General features: G+C 46.3%; 1 protein-coding gene across 2 annotated transcripts; it reads right to left on the bottom strand.

Moving 5' to 3' along the window:
• Positions 1-2,373: 2,373 nt before the first annotated feature.
• FAH (fumarylacetoacetate hydrolase) lies at positions 2,374-19,261 on the bottom strand. Of its 2 annotated transcripts, XM_027688774.1 has the most exons (14): positions 19,058-19,255; positions 16,747-16,857; positions 16,000-16,121; positions 14,885-14,934; positions 13,309-13,399; positions 12,689-12,786; positions 12,375-12,427; positions 10,890-10,989; positions 10,060-10,190; positions 9,226-9,301; positions 8,571-8,617; positions 7,342-7,443; positions 6,225-6,342; positions 2,374-2,596 (listed from the first exon to the last, which is right to left on the bottom strand). In XM_027688774.1, exons 1-14 carry the CDS (start codon positions 19,250-19,252, stop codon positions 2,517-2,519), a joined length of 1,374 nt encoding a protein of 457 aa, XP_027544575.1. In that variant the 5' UTR covers positions 19,253-19,255; the 3' UTR covers positions 2,374-2,516. The 2 variants fall into 2 exon arrangements, with proteins under 2 accessions (XP_027544575.1, XP_027544576.1); XM_027688775.1 differs by lacking the exons at positions 2,374-2,596; positions 6,225-6,342; positions 7,342-7,443 and adding an exon at positions 7,478-7,555 and having other exon boundaries at positions 19,058-19,261.
• Positions 19,262-21,241: the final 1,980 nt, after the last annotated feature.

Below are 21,241 nucleotides of genomic sequence, written 5' to 3' on the forward strand. Positions count from 1 at the left end.
ATCCATGCAGAAGGCAGCAGATGGCTCTGAGCTCTGTCCTGAGCAAGGTTTTGGATGTTGTCCAGCTCACCTCTGAAACCTGCTGTGCCTGAGCTCCTTTCCAGATATTCTGCACTTTCTGGGAACCTGGAACTTCTCCAGATGTCCCCAGGCTAGACAAGCTCAGATCAGTCACCTTGGGGCCACAGGAGGACTTTACCAGCTCCCACCCGAGCCCAGCACGGTGCAGCACTGCTCGGCCAGACACTGCAGGTGGTGACCCCAGGATGCACAGAGTGGCCACAGCAGATGCAAAGCCACCCTCCTCCCTCAGGGCTGGGGCTGTGAGTGGAAGTCTGGCTCTGGGGACTCTGAGGTGGGAGCAAGCTGGGTGGGAATCTGTGGCTGGGTGCTTCCATCCTGCCAGTGTTTGGTTTGCAGGTGGGCTCTCAGCACCACAAACCTTCTGCCTCACAAAGCAACGAGCCCAACTTCCACTTGCTGACAGCAGTTGCTGCACCCAGTTGGCTCTTTGAGAGAGGAACTCATTGCTTATGTACAGGACTCGCCCTTACCTTTCCCAAGGCTCGGGAAGAGCACTATGGATTTACAGTTTCCCTAAGTATTCCTGCGATCAGAAACCCTTGACACCACAGTCCTTCTTGGCTGCAAAATGTCTTGCATCAAGGTCAAAACTGATGACTAATGACATATTGCCCCAACATCAGCCCCTGTCTCTCTGTATAGGCGCACCCCTCTCCTCAGACATCACATTTCCAGCACATCAAATATTGCAAGGTGCACCCTGGCTGTTGCTTCTGCGAAGAAATTTCTCCCCTGGATAAATGCTGCCCTGCTGCTGCCAGGAGCAAAGCCAGGCTGTGCTCAGAGGAACAGCATGGGTTATTTCTAAATCCAAGAGGGAAGGTGTCAACTCACAATTGTCCTTTGAGGTCAAAAGACAGCACAAAGCATCTATAAATTGATGACCGAGGCAGAGTACATTAAATAAATATCTGCCTATTAGTTCAGTTCTGAGTTTCTACAAGAGCCTGAAGGGAAAATAGCCTTTTCTTGATAAACAACAATGAGCCACTGTTTTCCTGGCCAGGTAGTCCTTGACTTGGGGGTGATCCTCCAGGTATCATTCTTTAAGGAACCATTATTGTTGCACACTGGGAGACTGTTTCAGTTCACATGCCCCATTAGCAATGATTTATCTGCACTGCCACATTTTTTTATTAATTTTAATTTCAAATTCATTTTTCTCTTCTGCATGGCCATGAGGTTTGCATTCCTGATCAGCACCAGGTGCTCCCCAGGATGACATCAAATGCCCACGTGTCCCACAGCAGCAAAACTACCTGGCAGACCTTGGGAGCAGCAATGGGACAGCCTAGGAAAGCAACAGCCTGTGCTCATCCTGCTGTTTCTGCACAAAGCCAGCAGCCTCATCAGGTTCTTCTTTGAGGACCAAGCAAATATTTAACAAGTTCCCCTTGCACTGTACCAGAGTTCATTATCTGGTCTCCTGAGCTCCTTCAGTCAGTAATATCCCTAATTGATGTGATTTGGCACTTGGCCATGGAGTTAAATTGATTTGTAGGCCAGCGGGAGACAGCAGATGCCCTTTACACTTGAGAAAAGTGGCACGTGGCTTTGTTTACCGGCTGCTGCAAGGGGATGCCACGGCAAGAGATGCCTTTTAGGGGTGGAGGAAGGGGGTTGGCCTTCTTGGTGTCCTCTTACTGTTAAGTGATGAGGTGTGACTGCCACCAGTGAGAGTCTGGGCATCACTCCAGTGATGAAGTTCACCTTTGCTCTTTGACCCTGGGGAAGCTGGTGTGAAGGGTGAAAGAAATGGGGAATTCCCTTCTCTAAACCCAGGCAGGATGCAAGAGGCATCTCCATGGTCCTTTGAGGGGTGCCCCAACACAGGCTCCCACCTGTGGGCTGGGATCAATCTTTGTTCTGGGGCAGGAAAGTTGCCTCTGGTTGTTTAAGGACAGGAGGAGCAGGGACACCCCCACTTGTTGCTGTCAGTTGTATCAATTATCACATTTCCAAATTGCTTTGTTGCAAATTATTTTAGGGCATAGTCATGTAACTCTTACTCAGGATGGTCTACAAGTTTTAACATCCATATGCAACTCACCTTCAGGGTTTTACCCAGCATATTAACACTGTGGAAAAAGGAAGTCAGCGTGGAATCTCAGATGTTATCATCAACTTAGTGCTCTGAATATTTAAGTTTACTTGAAAGTCTCTTTTTATAATTATGAAAAAAACATTAATATAGTAGAAAAGTTAAGAATCTCACTTTCCATTTCAATCATCTTATTCCTATCCTGCGACTTTTAAGGTAGCATTGAAATATTTTTCTTATCACACACATTCATCTTTAAGATATTTATTGATAATTAAAAATAATAAGATTTCAATCACTCATATAAAAATAATAAATCTGAGTAAAGCAGCGTGACTGGTAGAGGTGTGGGGAGAGTTCCTCCTCCTCAGATGTCACCTTACTCCAGTCATTAGGGATTTGACAGAGCTGGAAGGATTTTTCCCGAGCACTGGCCAAATCCCACGCGGAAGCCGTTGCCCTGGCAGTAACCTAGGGACAGAAAACAACAGATAGCTTGTTCTATAAGGACAGCAGGATTTTACCAGGAATAAAAGTGAATAAAGGCATAAAGAGACCAAAACCAAGTGAAAACATATCAGAAATTCAATGAGGGGTAAAAAAAAAAAAAACCAAACACCTGGAAGAGTTCAAGTAGCTCAGGAATATAAGAAAAAAAGAAGCACAAAATGTTAAACACAGCAATATGCAAGTTCAGTGAATTGATCAAAGAGCAAACAAGATATGCAATATTTCTGTTTTCAAACCTAACCTGGAGCACCATCAATCTAACTGGCAAAGCCATTTGCTGCCTCGCCCAGCCCTGCAATTAATCAAGTAAATCTGGATTCTCTTTCTGGAGCATTAGAACTGCTCTTGGGACATCAGGATGCTTACAGCCAGAAAGATGGTCATTAAACCTTGTCAAACAGCAGAACCTACCCTTGCAGAAGTTGTTTTGCTTTCTAAAATCAAGTGGTTTAGTTCCAGGAAAAACTCAGCATCTGAGTCAAAGTACTCATTTACCCTCTGTTACAAATGTGGAAGGTTTGCTGGCTGCTGCTGAACTCGTGGGGCTGTGACAGAATCTCTAACTCTGGGACAACTCGATCTCTCCCTACTCCTGTGTGATGGAGGAGATGACATCGGGACAGAGATGCTGCAGCGCCTCTTGCTGCCACAGGCCAGCCAAGCTGCTCCAGAAACAGCATCCACCAGCAAAGCTGCAGGCAAGGCAGGGGAGGAGACACAGCCGGGGCCTTCTGGCCCATCTGGGAAGTCTATTCTGGGAAGAAACAGCTGAGGAGACCTACTGTAGCTTTCTGCTACAACAGCTGATCAAAGGGAGGACACAAGTGGCATATGCTGGATTTTAAGGACTGATTTCATAGTTAGAGATGGATTTTCCTGATGGAATACATCAACCTTCCCTGCACGTGATAAAAAACAGCTGCCTTCAAGAGGCCAAGATGGAGCTAAACAGAACAGACCTTAACTCTAATTCCCATCCTTAGCACAGGTCAGTGGAAATCTCCTCCAAGGAAGAGGATGGGTGGGCTCAGGCTGCAGGGCAGCCAAAGTTATCACAGCACAAGGACAGACCCTGCCAGCTCTAACCCACGGTGCAGCTCTCACAGCCAGGCTAAAATGAAGTTTTCCCAAGGACAGCAGTGCCTGTAAGTGCTTGTGTAAAGCCACAGACACCATCCCAGTGTCTGCCAGGTAATCCTCATCCATAAACAATACTGGAGTAAGGTGCTGTAAGGCTCAGCTCCGCTTCCATTTGTCTCATTAGGCTTCATTGCCAGCTTTCCTTTGAGTGCCAGCTTATTATTTCAGTCCAGTTTAGTTATTCCCGCTGTCAGCCACGATTTAAAGCAGCACCAAGGAGAAGCACATTAAATAAAGCGAGCTCTGTGCTGCCAGCAGCCCTGGCCTGAGCTGTGTGTGTGCCAAGGAGCTACTGAGGGGTTTTTGCAGCTGGCTGCCACACACCATCAGCAGCCCCTCCCTTGCAATGCTCCCTCTCTGACACTCTTCTTGGGAGAAAGAAATATATTTCTCTCATTTTACGTGTTAGGTCTCTGAAATAGCTCCCACATGGCGAACAAGAATATGAGGTTGAAACAGGAAACTAAAAATGATGGGTTGGGCACTTGGAAGCACCTTGGGGATAAGATGGAATAGCACCAGCCCTACCTCAAGAGTGCCTTAAGGCACTGGACCTGCCATACATCACTAAATCGGAGCAGATCCCAAACTGCCCCAGCAGACAGCCCCAGCAGCACCTGGCTCTTTGCAATGCCCTGATCACCACAGTCACAAACTGCTGCCAGTGTAAAATAGCCCAGCAGAACATGAGACTGTCCCACAGTGCCTTCATCCAGGTCAACACCAGTGCCACTCTGCCATCTTTAATGGTTAAAGACATTCGGGATTCAAAGTATTTATGTAAGTAACACAGCTTGTTCTGGGCATGAAGAACAACATGGGTCATGGACCAGTTCCATTTGTCCCTGAGGTGGATCCCCATGGCAGCAGTTCCCAAACCACAAGGTGCTTCTCACCAATAAGGACTATCAGCATGAAGATTGAAAGGGATGTTCATCATACTTAACTGTACCCTAATTTAGGGCTCCTGGCATAGTTAGTGGAAGGAGATTGGCAACTCTGGAGGGCAGTGTGGCACTTGGAATTGCTGGAGGAGTGTCTCTGCACTGGATATACAGGGAGCCTGTAGAGAGCAGTGTCAGATTCCTACACGTGTCAGCATGAGTGGTTGTGCGGTTGTTGTGAGGCTGAAGGACATCAGAGGTATTGGGGACTCCCGGTTTTCATCATCTATGGCTCTGTCCAGTACCTCTCAATCTCCAGTTGTCTCAGCATCTCCCTCTGTAAAACTTGCAGCACCTCACAGAAACACAATTTTCAAGGCTACTGCATAGGCTGCCAGGGGGAGACACTGGGGGCTGCAGCACCACCAAAACCACTCATAGAGCCATTGCTTGGGAGACTGGAATGCGAACATTGCTTTCTTTTTTCATCACAGAAAAGTTCTTGGGTTTTGTTAAAAATCTTTCTGAAAAAAATGATAATATTAGACTGTTTTGTCAAAAATTCCAGAAGTCCTGGTTGGATTAAGAAGGCACAGGTACGTAGGCTCACAGTAGCATCACACCTTCACGTTGCTGCACAGGCATTAGTCACTCACATTTTATCTGCCCTCAGTCACACCTGTTAGTGTTTTCCCATTGCTTGAGCCATTTGTTCCTGTGCAGACTATCTCTGATCACATCAGCGGGATGGAGCAGCTCAGAGCCAGGCTGGACCTCATCTGATGACGCACAACATCCCACAAAACATTCCCTAAAAATTCAGTAAGCAACATCGCAAAGACATGCAGGCGTGAACCAAAAGTTTCTCATGACTGTTCTTGCCAAATATTTGCCACTTCAAAGCCATAAAGGGGTTGAAAAGAGGAAAGTTAAAAATATATTTGTTTTGCACTAGGTTTGGGTTAAAAAGAAGTAGGAGTGGGATTTAGATCACAAAACACCGTGGTAGATTTTAATTCACAAAATCCTTAGTTCATAGAGATGAAAACTAAAATCATGTCCCAGCATGAAACAGCTCTGAAGCAGAGCCCTTTTCAGAGGGGAGCTGGTCAGCTGTTCTAGCAGGCTTCATGCTGTTTCCCACATATTTGATTTGCAACGCACTTCATTGAAGATGCCCAGGCTACAAATGAAATATTATTTGCAAAATAACTTCTTTCAGCATTTGCTGAGCTCTGCTCTACATGCAAACTTGAACTGTGGTGGCAACAATACATCAACTGCTTCTAGTCCCAGGGTATTTTCACCCTTAAAGGCAAACCTAGATCCATCATCCCCTTAACACTCACGCACCAGCATAGCAAGAACCTTAAATACTTAGCATTTATGGCAGGGAAATTTCTATCCACCTGCTTTTGCCTCCTGGCAGGTAGGATGGAAACAACTGTGCTTGCATGGCAGGTATGTATAGGACAGCCCATCTCTGCACCAGGTGCTTGCCCTGCTGGGATCAATCTATGGAACCGTGTCCTTGATGCAGTGTAAGAGCAGTTATCCACCATTACCTGTCAGAATGATTTCATCTCCGTCCTGCAGGAATTTACGAGACTGTCCACTGCCAAGAGGGATTTCTTTTGTTCCATTCCAGGACAGCTCCAGCATGGAGCCGAAGCTCTCTGGCTCCTGCAGCAAGAGTTTGTAAACAAATTAAACACTTTTTAGTATCTCTCCTGCTGTTCAGCTACTTGCTGCTGAGACCAGACACACAAGTATGTTACCTCTAAGGAACAGAGTTTTGCTGTTGATTTAATTCATTGACACATTGGCTTCTTTCCCTGCCTTTGCATTTTAATTGCTTGCTGGCTATCAGCAGTGATGTTTACAGCTGTTATCTGGTGCGTTTAACACAGTGCTCAACCCTGTAAAAGCAGTTTGGGTCTGCCACAGCAAGAATAGAAACAAATGGAGGAGACTTCTATAAATCCATTGCTTTTATGTGGTCACGTTTCAGATTTTTAATTACATTTTGTTCTTCAGAAAAGCAAAGCTGGTGAATGTGAATCTCTGATGTCATTCTGCCAGTACAATAGCTGGAAGATTCAAAAAGCACATGAGAAATGCTCAAAATGGAAGTACAGGCATCCCATCTTGAAAACAACTTACCTGAGGCTGTCTTTGAGACAGCATGTACAGGACTTGTATTTGGTGTTTCAGAAAGTGTGAGTTACCCATAAATTGCAACAACCACCCATATGGCAGTTCAAGGGGAATAACAGCTTGTGAAGTTGGCTCCAACTTCACTGGAGAAACTAAAAGTTATACCCCTGCACCTTTTATATTCTTAGCAGAAATAACAAAGCTGCATTTCACAGAGGGTAAATGGGCTCTGTGGATGCTTGGACACAGAAATTAATTTGCATCTATTGTAAAACAGTTCTTAGGGAAAGGAATACAGGAGAGACTAAAAACCAAACGCCAATTAAAAAAAAGAAAAACGAAACCGAAAACTCTTCACAGTGTGATTTTGGGGCTACCAAAGCAGCAGCAGACCAAAGTGCCTGGGAAAGAACTGCGAATAGTTCCGTGGCTGCTCAGATCAGCCAGGATTCTGACCCAAGCCCTGCTTAGCTGGTTCTGGATCGCTGACCAGCTGCCAGTGATTGTCACTATTTAAACACTTACAGGTCCACTGATGGTGCCAGAGGCCAGGAGATCTCCAGGTCTGAGGTTGCACCCGTTGATGGAATGATGAGCCAGCTGCTGTTTCATGGTCCAGTACATGTGCTGGAGGAGGCAGGAAGAGGATGCTAAAGCAATGAGGGACAAACCTCTCTGGTGTGCCACTAGGCTAGGCAAAATATATTGCATTCTCAGGATGATGCTGGTAAGACTGTCCCTAAAGGAAAAATTCTCTCTTTAATCAGGAACCTTCAACAACCTAAAAGCAACATCCACAGTTACTTAGTAACTGCATTCTGAGCAGTTATGTGGCCTGGCTGATAGCATTTATAAACACATACTTTAACATGCAATTTAGTTCCCTAAAATTTCCCTTTTTCCAGCTGGATGTGATTTTCCCTTTTCTTCTTCCTCTCCAAGGCCAGCACTACTGACCCAGGCTCCATGGTTAAGTCCAGTATTTTAATGGCTTTACAGAAAAATCTCCTTATTACTGATTTGCTGACTACTGATTTACTGATTAAGGTAATTACTATGCAAAGAACCAAATATGAATATGAAGTTGATTGAGAAATGCTGCAGCTGGCACACAGATCTCCTGGCTTCAATCAGTGGGTAGAGGCAGAGCTGCCACGCTGCCCACAGAGGGGCTGGGGCAGACCCGGGCTGGCAGCAGTGAGTTGCATCTACATCAGAGCTGTGGCTGCAGAGCTGTATTGCACCTTGACAAGGCAAGAGGCAATTCCCTCTCCCTGTGAGCCCTCTGCTCCCACTGCCAGATGGGCACATAACTTAGGATGCTCTGAGCACCCCAAACCAAGCAGTGGAAAGAGCTGCCCCCTTCCTCAGTGCTTGAGCATCCAGGAGGTTTCATCTCACAGGGGTGAACTATCACCACTCTCCAACCTTTTCCCTCTGTCTCCTGTGCAGACACACACCAGGCTGGATCTTCAGCTGCATTGGAACAGGCTGCCCAGGGAAGTGGTGGAATCATTACCACCCCTGGAAGTGTTCAAAAGGCGTGTGGGTGTGAGGGACACGGTTTAGTGGTGGACTTGGCAGCGGTGGGTTAACATCTGGGCTTAATGATCTTGGAGGTCTTTTGCAACCTTAGTGATTCCATGATTCTATTTTATGATTCTATTGCAAAAAAACAGAGTTTAAAACAGCCTAGGGCTGGAGCTGATGGCATCAGCAAGACTGCAAACAAACAAAACATACTGGAGTCTTACCTTGAAATTGGATCTGCATATAGTAGTTGGTGTGTTCATTCCTTCTCCTGCAGAAAATAAAGAGTAAGAAAGAGAGAAGCAATTTGTTTGTGTTGGATGAATGATGTTGGAGTCTTTTATTTTACGGATGGATGGAGACTTCTTTTATCATTGTAATCCCTAGTGAGAAACCAGTAATAACATTTTTTATTGCTACAGAGACCAGTATTTCATAGAAAACAAGTGTTTTTTTCCAATGGATAGCACCGGAGTAGCATCAAGCTGCTCATTTTCTATTCTCTGCTCTCCTACAGGAGCAACACCTGGACCTAGCAGTCAGCAGGGCCATGAGCTGGGGTCTGAGCTGGGTTGACATCTGGATCCCACACACATGTGCACTTTCCATGCCCCACTTTCCCCTGCCCATGCAAGGAGACCCCACAGGGACCCTCCTCATCAAAAGCTGACCATCTGGGAAGACATTCCCTCCTTGGCACATTGCTGCATGGCCAACGGGGAGCAAGAACAGCTTTGCCTCTTTCTCTGACAGAGGCAATCTGGGCAAAGATGGAAAAGAAGGACTGTGGAACCAAGAGCAAAGTGACTGAAAGATGGGGTGATTCTGCAATCCTTAATTGGCAATTTCAGCTTTGTAACCCACTCAGCTTTGCCATACCTTTAATAGCAACAAAGAGATTGATGTCAAAAGTGTAGGGTTCTTTATCCTGAAGGTAGGGCAGCGGCTTGGGATCCTAAAAGCACATAAAAGGCATCACAATCTAAACAAACAGAAAGGAAAAATTCCACAAGCCACCCGAGTGACTTTTTGTTTACCCAGCCTGTGCTGCCCACCCCATTCATTTCACTGTTCTTACTGCTCAGGTGTTCTCCTTGATTGGTCTCATGAACACACTTAAAAAGATCTTTCTGAACAGATAGGATAGCCATATAATCTGATTCGTTTTTCTGCACATGGGTTCCAAAAGCCATCTCCATCATTTCAGTGTGGATGTTAGCCCAAAACAGAGTGCTAAGCACACCTTTGCTCTGTGCCTGCACAGAGAAGATGGTGAGGTCTTTGCAAGACTCTCTGTTACCCTTTCCAATTTAACTAAACATTTACATAATGTAGACAACTGGAAATGCTTGAACAAAGTGTTTTGGCTTGAGTCCATCCTCTCTCCATTGCCTGCTGGATGCTCAGTGCTACCAAAAGAAGATTTCTGATCAGTTTATTTTCCAGGTGTTTTAAAGGAGATGATTTTTCTGCCCTGTTAAAGCAGGATGACTCAGGGCACCATGTGCCAGGGCCAGTGACATCAATGAGCACTTGAACTCAGAGGGCCTTGGTGCCTTCATGTGTTCTGAAGCAGAATCACACTTGTAAACTCCATGAAGACAATGCCTGGCATTTATACAGCTCAGTGATTTCCACTGATGGGACCTTCCAGCTCTGTTGACATTTTTCTACCACTGCTTTTCCTTTATTTTAACCCTTTCTCCTGCTAACCTGGACAGGGTTTGGCAACACAAATGGCATGAGAGCTTCCATGGTAACAACCCACGGAGAGATGGTTGTGCCAAGGCTCTTGCTCAGGAAGGGACCCAGAGGAACGTATTCCCACTTCTGGATGTCACGGGCTAGGAAGAGAAAATTCAAAGCAATGCAGTTAAATGTGTCCTAGGAGTTGCACAGCCATCAGACCTGGGAAAGAGTAACATGAATCAGAAATGTTACCCCCACCCTTTTCTAGCCATTGTACCCAAATCCTAATTTCAATCCGTCTCTTTTGGACCTTCAACCCCATTTTCTTTGACCAGTGAGACTAGGAAGAAAAGTCAGCAATAAGTAAAATAAGTCAGGCCATCCCCATATAACCAGTATTTTTATCCCCAGTTTAATTAATGCTTTTACACCCAGCTAATGGTCTCTGCCAGTCAGAGGGCCAATTTCAACCAGTTAAATCTTTGTAGAGACTGAGGGATTTGTGATTGCCAAATCCTTCTCCTTCTCCTGACACTGAAATCAATCACCATCCTTGGAATCACCATCTTCAGGGCTGCTCTATCCCTGCCCAGAAGAAACTAGACTGATATTAGCTCTTTTATAAGTAAATAAATCTTCATTAGGCAGCAATTTCTGGTTCTACTGATTGATTGAAGACGGATTAATATAGACACTGAGAAATACAGACAGCACTTCATTTTCATCCCTTCCAACTGTACCCAGTGGTTTCAGTGATTGCTATTCTACTATTAAAATATGTAATTTATCCCTCTGTAAGGTTTCTCATGACACTGTAACCCCCTCTCCAGGCAGACTCCTGCAGCACTGGTTACCGCTCCAGTCGTTCATAAGGACCATCCCAAAGATGTGCTCGTGGGCTTTGCTGATAGGAATTGGCTCCCCATACTTGTTTCCAGGACCTACAAAGAATGCCTGAAATTGAAAAGCAACACACTGATTGAGGTTTTTTAAGCTAAAAATCCTTACTGCACAGAGGATTACAGGCACCAGCAACAGAGGCTGGACAGGATGGGCTGTGCATTTCCCATACACGTTTAGAAAAAACCCGTGGCCTACTCCCTCTTTCTTCCCTTCCATGAAGTGGGGAGGCTTGATTTACTTAAGAACACTGTGTTGCTAAGAGACAGGCATTAAACAAGGGCATGATGTTGTCAAAACTAAGGAGTGAAAAATGGTCCCTCCTAATTACAATCCGGATGCAGAACAGGTTTGCCCACTGAAAGGACTCTGCTGCAGACAGTGAACAGGAAAGAGTTTAAAGTCATCTGAGGGGATGCTGAACGTGGCTGGAGCCTGTTGTGACAGTGGAGGAGGCAGATGGAGAAATGTGACCACTAAACAAAACAGGTCATAAACTGGGTGCCTGCACTCGCTCCCTTAGGAAATGTACAGTCAGAGCACATGGCAGAGGATTCTATGGGGAATCACTTGTCTCTTTCTGCCAACAATATGAAAGTTTTTTCTTCTGCTTTCGCAGCAGCCACCAGTAAAACTCAGGCTGCAAAGCAGAGGTACAGCAGCACCACGGGTACCCCACTTTATGGGACTGCTTCCCCCTTTACAGCATTGATTTACAAAGCACACAGTATTAAAGGTTTTCATTTCATTTTTAGTACAACTCGCCTCAACATTACACTTCTTTCACTTTTTTTTTTTTAAGTGGAAAGATGGGGAACAAATCATATAAAAATTACATAAATCATTAAAATGACATAAATCTTAATGAACAGTCCTATACAACTCTCCCTTCTGGACCACACTAAGCCACAAGACACTGTGCCTTCCAAGCATGTTTTGTTACAACATCCACAGCACAGGTTACATCTTTCCAGTCAGGAGGACGAGGAGTTTGAGTCACATGCCCAAGAACCCAGGGCTTCCTCTGCTCTAGACTCAAGCCTGTACTTCCAAAACTCACAGCGTCCACTGAAAGATCCTGCTGTGGTGCAGAGGTAGCTGCTAACCAGGTAATAGGCTCTGGTGTCTGATAAAAGAAATTCTGCCTGCCTTCTTCCAGACTGCTGTGCTGGTGCTCAGGTTGGTACAGTCGAGCTGTTTCCAGCCTGAAAGCTGTATGAGCAAACCTCCCAGTGAGCTAATGCACCCTCAGCCTCGTCAGAAGGGAAGTTTTTCTCCACAGAAGTCTTTACTGCCTGCCACACAAACTGCTCAGAGGGGAACACAGCAATGGACTTTACAGGACATTCAGTTTAGAAGAAGCTAAACCCACCCTTTCTTCCCTGTTTCTATTTTAATGTTTTTCAAGTGGTAAGGAAAAAAAACCAAACCCATCTCACCATTTCTAACTCGATATCCAGACGTTTACAAGCACCAAACACTGGAGGCTTATCTGTGGGTAGGAGAAAAAGTATTTTACATCAGGAAGGCAGGTAGGGAAATAGATGTAATGGCCAGAAGAAACAGAGCAGCTGGTGCTGCCTGGCATAGAAACACAAGATGGACTTAACCCAGGACTTTCTCTTGACCTGACCCAAGGCTGGGCTTTAGACAAGGCCTCCCACACCCTTCCTCTCCACTACTCTGTGATGTGGAGGAAAAGTAAAAAATAAAATAAGTAAGAATCCACATTAAAATCCTACCATGGACTTACCATTGTCAGGTTTCATTTGTCCCACAGGTCTCCGGATGGGTGTCCCAGACACCACAACAGAGGATGCCCGGCCGTGATAACCAACAGGTAAGTGCAGCCTTGTGAAAGAGCATCACAGAGCATGGTTAGCTGTGTACCAGAGCAGCTTTTTGAGGTGGAAGCACCGTGGGGTTGTGAGGTACAAGGAGAGAGCTCTGCAAAGATGGGCACGATCACTGGCACCTTACCTACTCTGATATAAAGACATGAGTGAACTGTAATCCAAAGCCATGTAGCAGTCAATGCACTTCGGTGCCACTGCTCCAATTAATTCCTTAGGGCTTAAACCCTGCTTTTTTGTCACTCAGCAAAAACTAATTTCTTAGGTAAATCTGTCTTTGAACCAGGGGGCTGCAGGGTAACTGGTGTGGCTGCTGCAACAAAATGCAGTGCACTTGGGTGAGGCTGGGGATATGTGAGGTTCAGTTCTGGTATCAAATTCTTGACTCATTCATTCTCATCTGCTATGAACTGAAATCAGAACGTTCCTGAAAAACTACTCAGATCATTAAAAATTGATATATATGTAGAGATAAGCCTGCAAAATAATTCTGCACTAGAGAAAAATCTAAGCTACCCACCAGTTTGGCATCAGAGCGTTCTCCTTCCCCCTGAACATGATCCCAACGTTTGTGGCATGTTGGCGTGAAGAATAGAAGTCAGTGTAATCTCCTGCATGAGAAGAAAGCCATAAAATAGGAATCAATGGCAGGAAAGTCCCTCATCTGCTGGAGGGCTAAAGCACATCATATGCTGCTGGCAATGAAAAGAGCAGAAAAGGAGAGAGCGAGAGCGCTGGGTATGGTCATGTAATCAACAGCATGAAGGGGTGATTAACAGTTTACCTATAAATTATGCATACGAAAATGGCTTTTTTTTTCAGTAGATAAGAGAGGGAACAGCACAGGACATAAAGCAGCAGCCCCCTTTCAGAGACAAGGCAATTCCCAGTGCTTTTCCTCTTGCCGGTGGTACCCCGTGGAGGGACTCGGCTGATACTCAGGACATCTGCTGCCCTCTGCTGCCATCCTTGCAAACAGCTCCCACCCTTCGGAACCACGGGAAACAGGAGGAAATGGGGGAAAACCTCAAATTAGGAGGACGCATTTTCATTATGCATTTTGTGAGCTCAGTAAGTTATCCTGTAGCTCCAGGAGGATCCAGCAGTGAGTTATCCCCTGCAGTTTCAGCCTTCCAGCAGAGGAACCAGCCACTCAGGACAAGCAAGAACCACGCACAGAGCAGAGCTGCAGGTAAGTGTTGTGGAATCCTAAATTCCTTGTATCTCCAAGATACAGCCCCATCACGCTGCCAGGGCAGTGCTCTGTTCCCAGCGCTCATGAGAGACAGGAACCAGCAATTTTTTGACAATGCCATATTGAACCTGAAGCTATTTTCAGGGAGGTATCACACCTGTGGGAACTCCACATGGTTCCCTTGGAACAGGCTAGGCTTTGTCCCAAACCGAGTTGTGCTCCATGGAAGCCAAAAGCCCGGTGGGAACACAGTTTGGACGGGAAATGGGTAAGTTCACATCCTTGCTCCTATGAAGGTTATGCCCTCAAGTGACTTTGATCAAGTTGGTTTGGGTCCAAATATAAATTTCTGTTATAAACAGGAAAATGTTTATATCTCTGTATGAATATACTAATTCCAAAGCATTCCATGGCCTCATGGGAATGGTAGTAAGATCTGGGATGCAGACTAATGGTCTGGGAGTACAAACTCATCCCTGTTTATGACGCCGTGCTGGAGTATCTGCCTTGAAAAATTTTGCAAGACCCAAATTATTTTCTGATGGCAAAAGGGGAAATTGTTGGAAACTGAACAAGTGTTTCCTGCCTGGCTGTAATCACAAAGGCATCACAAAGGTAATCCAATCTCATGACAGGAGTTATGTACCACCAGACAACCCTGATTTAGTGGAAATTGCGTCCAGGAATCTTCTGGCTGCTATTGAGCTTCCCCAGGCTTTTATTCTTGTGCCACAGACAGCACCTACCTTTCATTATGTGCAATAATCTACTTCTGGCTGCTGCAGAACCCATTCCCTGTCACAGCTATGATCTGACTGTCTGAGCAGGCTGGAAATAAAGCAACTTCTCTGTGCAGGAGCAAAGGGCAGTGCTGAGGAGCCCTTGGCTGTGGGGAACTCACCGATGTGGGCGGGCAGGTGCATCGTTGCAGAAGCTTGAGGTACAAACGCTCTGAAATGAGAAATGACGCCTTCAGCTCTCAGAAAACTTGCAACTCTCGCCTGTAAGAAGCACGTAAGAGACCGACTTGCTCTCCCAGCTCCTTCCTTAATTTAGTTTGCAAAGCCTTGTAGCAAAAAAACCTTGCAGAAAAATCTGATGACTGCACAAGCTGCAGTTACTTGAGATGGTTACAGCCGAAAGGAGCATCTGTCAGGGTGCGAGTGGGAAGGGGGGCACGCCTGAGGCCAGCTGGGTTCCCAAGGGGCACAGAGAAACAGCCTGTGCCTCTGCTGCGTGGGCAGGATGATTTCGTGGGATGTGGCTCTTGAGGTGGCCGATTTGAACTTCTGGCACTGCTCAGGGAAGGTCTGTGTGTCAAGCAGAGGTTCAGCCCTGCTCCTGCACACGTGTGCCTAAATCCCCCAGGGAGGAACACCTCCTGCTGGCTGTCAGGACAGGCACTTGCACCATTTAAAGCATCACTCGACACACATGAAGATATGGGGTTAATGAACATACATTTTCTGTCAGCACAGTGAGGAGCAGAGTCCTCCCCTCCTGCCCCTATGCCACTGCACTGCCCCAAGTCTGAAGCCAATCTGTGACCACAGATTCAGTTTTAGCAAAGTGAGGTAGTTGCTGAGGACAAACTGCTCCAGGTATGACAGGCAGGGGAAGGTGGGAGAGGTGGAGAATTGCAGCCACATCTTCATGGAAGGCCACGGTGAAGGGGCCATGGGCAGAGAACCAATCCAGCCCGCCCCACACGTGCCTTGCTCAGCCTCCACAGAGAGGCAGCAGGTCCAGGCACACCCCCGGGCAGAGCTTGGTGTTTCCAGGTGGAGGTTGACACCCCAGATCTGCAGGCAGTTACAGGATTAATCAGAGATTAATCTTGAGGTAATAAAGAGAAGGAAGCACTCAATGTGCTCAAACCTCCATTGATTCCCACATAGGAGGCAGGTGGGCACATTCAGACTTTAGATTTTGGTGCCTCAGATCACAGGGTGACCTCAGTGACACAGGGCATAGCTGGAAGCTCACCATTCCCACAGCCTCACTCTGCTCCCTCACCTTCTCCGCAGCTCCGTGTTGTCCCTCAGGGTGGGCTCTCCCGCCGACAGCAGCCTCTGGAGCAAAGCCCTCGCCTCCGTCCACGCCGGCCGGCCCAGCCCCATGAAGGCGTTCAGGGTGGGCTGGCAGAGACACAGAGGTGGGGGAACAGGGAAAAAACCATGGTTTGTTCATCCTTCACATGCATGAAGATGTCCTGCACTCCCATCTGAGTGCTGGACGCCTGTGGCCAGGGTTATGCAGCGGTGGCTGCCTAAATCATCTGTCCCACCTGTTCATGACTACCTGCACCCACATTCACCCTCCACAAGTCCTCTGCAGCAGGACCTGCTGCATGTTTGCATCACCCCATCCTAACACACCACTTCAGGCCTTGGTGGCCTTCATATCTCAACCAGCTGTAACCAGAGGTCATTTATATTTACCTTTACCCTTAACACAACCTCCCTGTCATTAATATCCCATCCAATTCCTTGCCATGAAGTGTTGAAGGCACAAGTAGGATGGAATTGACATTAAGGCTTTGTGTCAGACCCCTGCATTGCCAAAGGCTGATGACACCGTCACTGAAAATGCCCTTTGGACCCCCAGTGCCCAAGCTCTCCTTCCTATTGCACCTGTGATGGTTTTCCCTGTAGCAGAACCTTTCTAGTTCATGTTCATTATCTCACCACATGTTGCCAAAGTCCCTTGTGGAATATTTCTAAAATGTGTGTGGAAATTAGAAGAATAGACTCTGATAAATACCTGGTCAAAGACGTGCTGATGTTTGGCAAGAGCTGGTCCATTGAAAAGATGTTTAATGACGCTGAGATCCAAAATCTGGTCTCCAATCGCTACCCCAAGCCTGTGCCGAGGCTTCAAGGCAGCAAGAGGAGGGAGGAAGAGAAGAAGAGATTATGCTTGTAGCCAAAAGTTCTCCAAAGAGGGCATGGGGGAAGACAGTGACCACAGTGAGTTTAATCCATCAGATACCAGGCAATGGGGCATTAAGAGCCAGTCTATGAGTCTGGCTGCTGAAAAGTGTCTATGGGCAGAGCATCATTGCAGACTTCCAGCAGACCTTGAGAGGTGGAAGACAGCCTCAGCCCCATCTTTTGGGGAAAGGACAGCACAACAAGAAGAGGTTTCCCTCCCTTTCCCCCAGAAGTATTTTCCCACCCCTCATTAATGACAAGCATTGCAGAGTAAGCCTATACACGTGAAGTAGCCAAATGCTATATCCCCTTTTACAAGTGAGAAACTGAAGCACAGACAGACTATGGGCAGGATGGATCCCATCTCTATAACCATGTAACAGGAGAGAGAAACAGGCATTTCTGCACCCCAGCTCCTTCCCAGAGGACTACGGGTGCTCTGGACTGCACTGACGACACCACGCAACGTGCTGAGGTGCGTTGTTTCTGTACCACGTGGGACGAGGCTGCCCTACACCACTCATCCTCACACCATGGGTTGTGTGCAAACCCCAGCCTAGATCCTCCCTTCAGGAACAGGGAGGAACGGTGGGTTGTGGCTGCACTGGCTGGACAGATGCAGCCCAAGAGACAAAGCCCCCGTTCATCGCCCGGCGCGTGCGGAGCCGGCGGTGCCGGCGGGGCAGCAGCACGGACGGACCCACACCAGCTCCACCGCAGCTGCGTGGGGCCAAAAAACGCAGACAAATTTCAATTATTTGTGTCTATAGGCAAATAAAGACAAAATAGTCACAGTCACTCTGAAAACAAGCTCACCAAAATAACCATCCGTGCTATTAAACCTGGGGTTTTTTAACCTTTAATTTCTAAACAAGATTCCAAGTGTGGTATTAAGTGTTTATTCAGCAAACATTCCTGCAGAAAAAAAAACTAAAGGTCACGTCAGGTTAATTTGTAACTGGGATAGTCAGGAATGACATCAATTGTTTTAGCCTGAAATCATTAAAACATTGGGCTACTTTTAGAACATTATTTTCCTAAATAATTTCCGTAAGTCCTTGCCTGTCTTGTCACAGGGTTTGAGTGAAGATGTTTTCTTCAAGTAGTTATTGAAGAAGGCAGAAAAATAATCCAACCTTGCTAGATAACAGCACACACATCTAGGAGGAGATTAAATGAACTATCTCAGTTTTATCTTTAGAAAATACCACATCAGAAAACACAATCTTATGGTTTAAATTCTTTTTTTTTTTAAACCTGCACGGATAAGCAGCAGAAACCAGGAGGTAATCGTGAAGTTTCCATGAGCAATGATAAATAAATTCTCTGCTTTTTCCTTCCAAGATGCAGCTCGTGGCATGTTTCCTTTTCTCCAGGAGGACTCATATCTGGGCCTCCATCCTGTCAGGCACTTGGAGGTGTGAGGTTCAGCCTAGCTCAGCTCAGTACTCATGAAAACAGAAACTGGGAGCTACCTTTTTGGCAGAAAGGAGAACCATGTTTTCTTATGTGATCATAAATACAAGACCTGAAGCTGGCTCAACCTGTAGCCTTTGGGCACAGCTTTAAATGTAACACACTTGCACATGTTTAATGCAGCACTGCATAAACATGCCCAGTAAAACACAACAGGTCAGCTGCAAAAACAGATAAAACATACATTTGGTGCCCTGGTTTAATGCTTTGGCAGCCACTAACCAAACTCACTAAGAGCAGTATTTAATGTGGGTTCTTAAGGGTGACATTGTGATTACAATCAGTCACAAAGAAGATGAGGGATTGAGTTAAAAAAACTGAGTGTGAATTGTGCTGTGCCTCTACGTAGGGAGTGAGAGGATCAAACACAGATTTTACAAAAATGGTCAAACACACAAAAACTACCATACATATTAGGCAAAGTACTTTTCATCACTATTAACACCTCTCATTTCTTTTGTGCAGTTTTAAAGAAGCTGACATCAAAATAATCACATAAGGAAACAGACAATGCAGCAGCTCCAGCTTTGCTGATGAGCCAGAAAGGCTGCACGAGTGTCTCAGGCTGGGAAGTTTTCCTTTCTCCCAGGCTGCCGGGAAATTCTGCTCTCTCATAGCCCTGGAACAATTACAACACCCCAAGGACAAAGTTTGCTGTTACTCACCTCCTCCTTAGTGGAGAAAACCCCATAGGGGAGATTTTGGAGAGGAAAATCCGAGTCTTTGTCTACCTGGATGAAAGACATGCTGAACCCTGAGCAGTCCCTGCTCACAGATGACAGCACCCACCTCCCGGGTGCTACACGCCTTCCGAGGAGGAAGATCCTCTCCAGGTGCTGGAGTCCAGGGCAGGGAAGCATCAAATCCCACCCTCTGTCCTCAGACACAAACCAATCGCTGCTCAGTCTCCATCCCACCCCTCTGCCTGGTCCCCTGGCAGGTTAATCAGTGCCAGAGCTCTGCCTGAGTCAGCAGCTGTTGATTGCTCCCAGCCAGGCAGCGACCCTGGGAAACAGGGTCTCCCTGCCCACAGTTACCTTTCCTGCAGGCGTTTACAAGATCTGTAGATGTGGCCCTTGATTTAGGGGTGGACTTGGCAGTGCTGGGTTAACAGTTGGACTGGATGATCTGGGAGGTCTTTCCCAACTTTAATGCTTCTATGATTCTATAAACCTTCACATGAAACTGAGGCCTTCCTGTAACAGGTACCTTGCTGTGGATGAAGGATGCCACCAGACAGCTCCAAGAACAGAGGGAAACCCACTCATTTACCTTCTGAGGGGTCACTTATGTGCCAGGACGCTGGTGAAATGATTATGCCCACACTGAGTTCTCCCACCAGGAGCTCAGCAGTCCTTCAAGTTGCACAATTCACACCCGAAACTGCACTTTGTGTGTATTTTAGTTTTGCAACCTCTCTGAGTCCTTCCACTTTCCCCAGATAGTTCCAGCAGCTTAAAACCAGAGATAAAAGCGCAGCAAACCATAAAGAGCAGGGAGGCCGATCCTTTTGCTTCCAGTCCTGACTTTCTCCCACCTGCAGGAGAAAATTCACCCATTTTCAGAAGTAGAAACCACTGAGGGAACATCCTTGAAATTAGAACTAAATAGCAAAGACCACCTATTTCCAATAAAAAATTAGATATTTGTGACTGCCAAGCAAGAACTGGTTTCCTGCTCAATTTTTTTTTTGGCAGTCATCAGAAGAAATGCATCAAGTTTTACAGCCAGAGATTTGTGCAAGATGATACAACAGCATCCATGACAGCCCATCTGGGACAGCCACTCACTAGTGGCTCACAAGGTGCTGTTTAAAAGGGGTTCTTTAAATAATACAACACATAGCACAAACTTGTGGAGAATTTCCTGGAAAGTTCCTGTACCCAAGGTACAACTCCATTCCACTGGCTGTTGGAATTGTTTTAAACACGGTGAAAATGTTTCATAGCAACACTTAAGGATTTGGGTCATAGAACCTGCTTATTCCAAAAACGAAGCAAAACCACATTGGAAGACATTTACTCAAGCATTTTGTAGTGCTGTGAATATGCTGGTGTTAATTAAAATGTTAACCTGCTAACCTCAAGCTGATGACACAAAATACAGAATGAAAAGCAGATCAGCCACCAGGATAACACAGAGCCAATGCCAAGGCAAACAAACGTGACACACAATTCTCAGGTGTCAGGGAAAGGTGGATTTCCAGTCCAAATGCAAGTTCATGCATTGGGAGCATATACTCTTTCCATATTCTTAACTCTGAGAGACCTGCACGAGCCAGGCCAAAGGTTTGTTAGATGGCTTGGAGAAGGACAGGTGTGGAAGCAGAACAACCCAATGCAGACCTGCCTCACTGTGGGCACTGCCAGGAAAGGATCCTGTGGGCACAGCTGCATTTCCTACAGCGTGATCAGGAGCCAGAGGGTGTTGCTTTTTAACAGGTGGTGGTAAAGGTAGTGTGTGAATTCCAAAGGCAGTCACTTTTGTTGTATCATTTCTTTTTTCAGTCTCTCAGACACCAGAAAATACAAACATCACTCGCTTTCCCCTCATCGTGAAATCTCTGGCGTCTCCTCTCTGCGTGGCCCAGAAGTATCAGTCATGTCCAAGGCAGATTGGTGGGGAGGGTGCATAGGGGAGAGAAAAGCACACGCTCAGGAAAAGGGAGAGACCAGAAAAAGGGAAGAGGGAGAAATCAAAGTGGATCAGAGAATAGGGAAGTAGCAGCAAAGAGGAAACCAAACAAACACGCAGCAAAGATGACGCTGCTGCTCTTCCACAGTCTGTGCTGTGTAAGAGGAAGTGTTCTGAGGAAACACAGGATCTCTGACCCCTGATAAGGCAGGCCA

Source organism: Neopelma chrysocephalum, unplaced genomic scaffold (assembly GCF_003984885.1).
Source record: "Neopelma chrysocephalum unplaced genomic scaffold, ASM398488v2 Primary Assembly neopelma1_75, whole genome shotgun sequence".
NCBI lineage: Eukaryota > Metazoa > Chordata > Aves > Passeriformes > Pipridae > Neopelma > Neopelma chrysocephalum.

Coding starts and splice junctions, on each gene's coding strand:
- FAH (XM_027688774.1), bottom strand. CDS start 19,252: ATGCTTCCCTGCCCTGGACTCCAGCACCTGGAGAGGATCTTCCTCCTC. Junction 9,302..10,059: donor TGTTGCCAAACCCTGTCCAG/GTTAGCAGGAGA, acceptor ATGTGCTTTTAG/GATCCCAAGCCGCTGCCCTA. Junction 8,618..9,225: donor TCTCTTTGTTGCTATTAAAG/GTATGGCAAAGC, acceptor TATTTTCTGCAG/GAGAAGGAATGAACACACCA.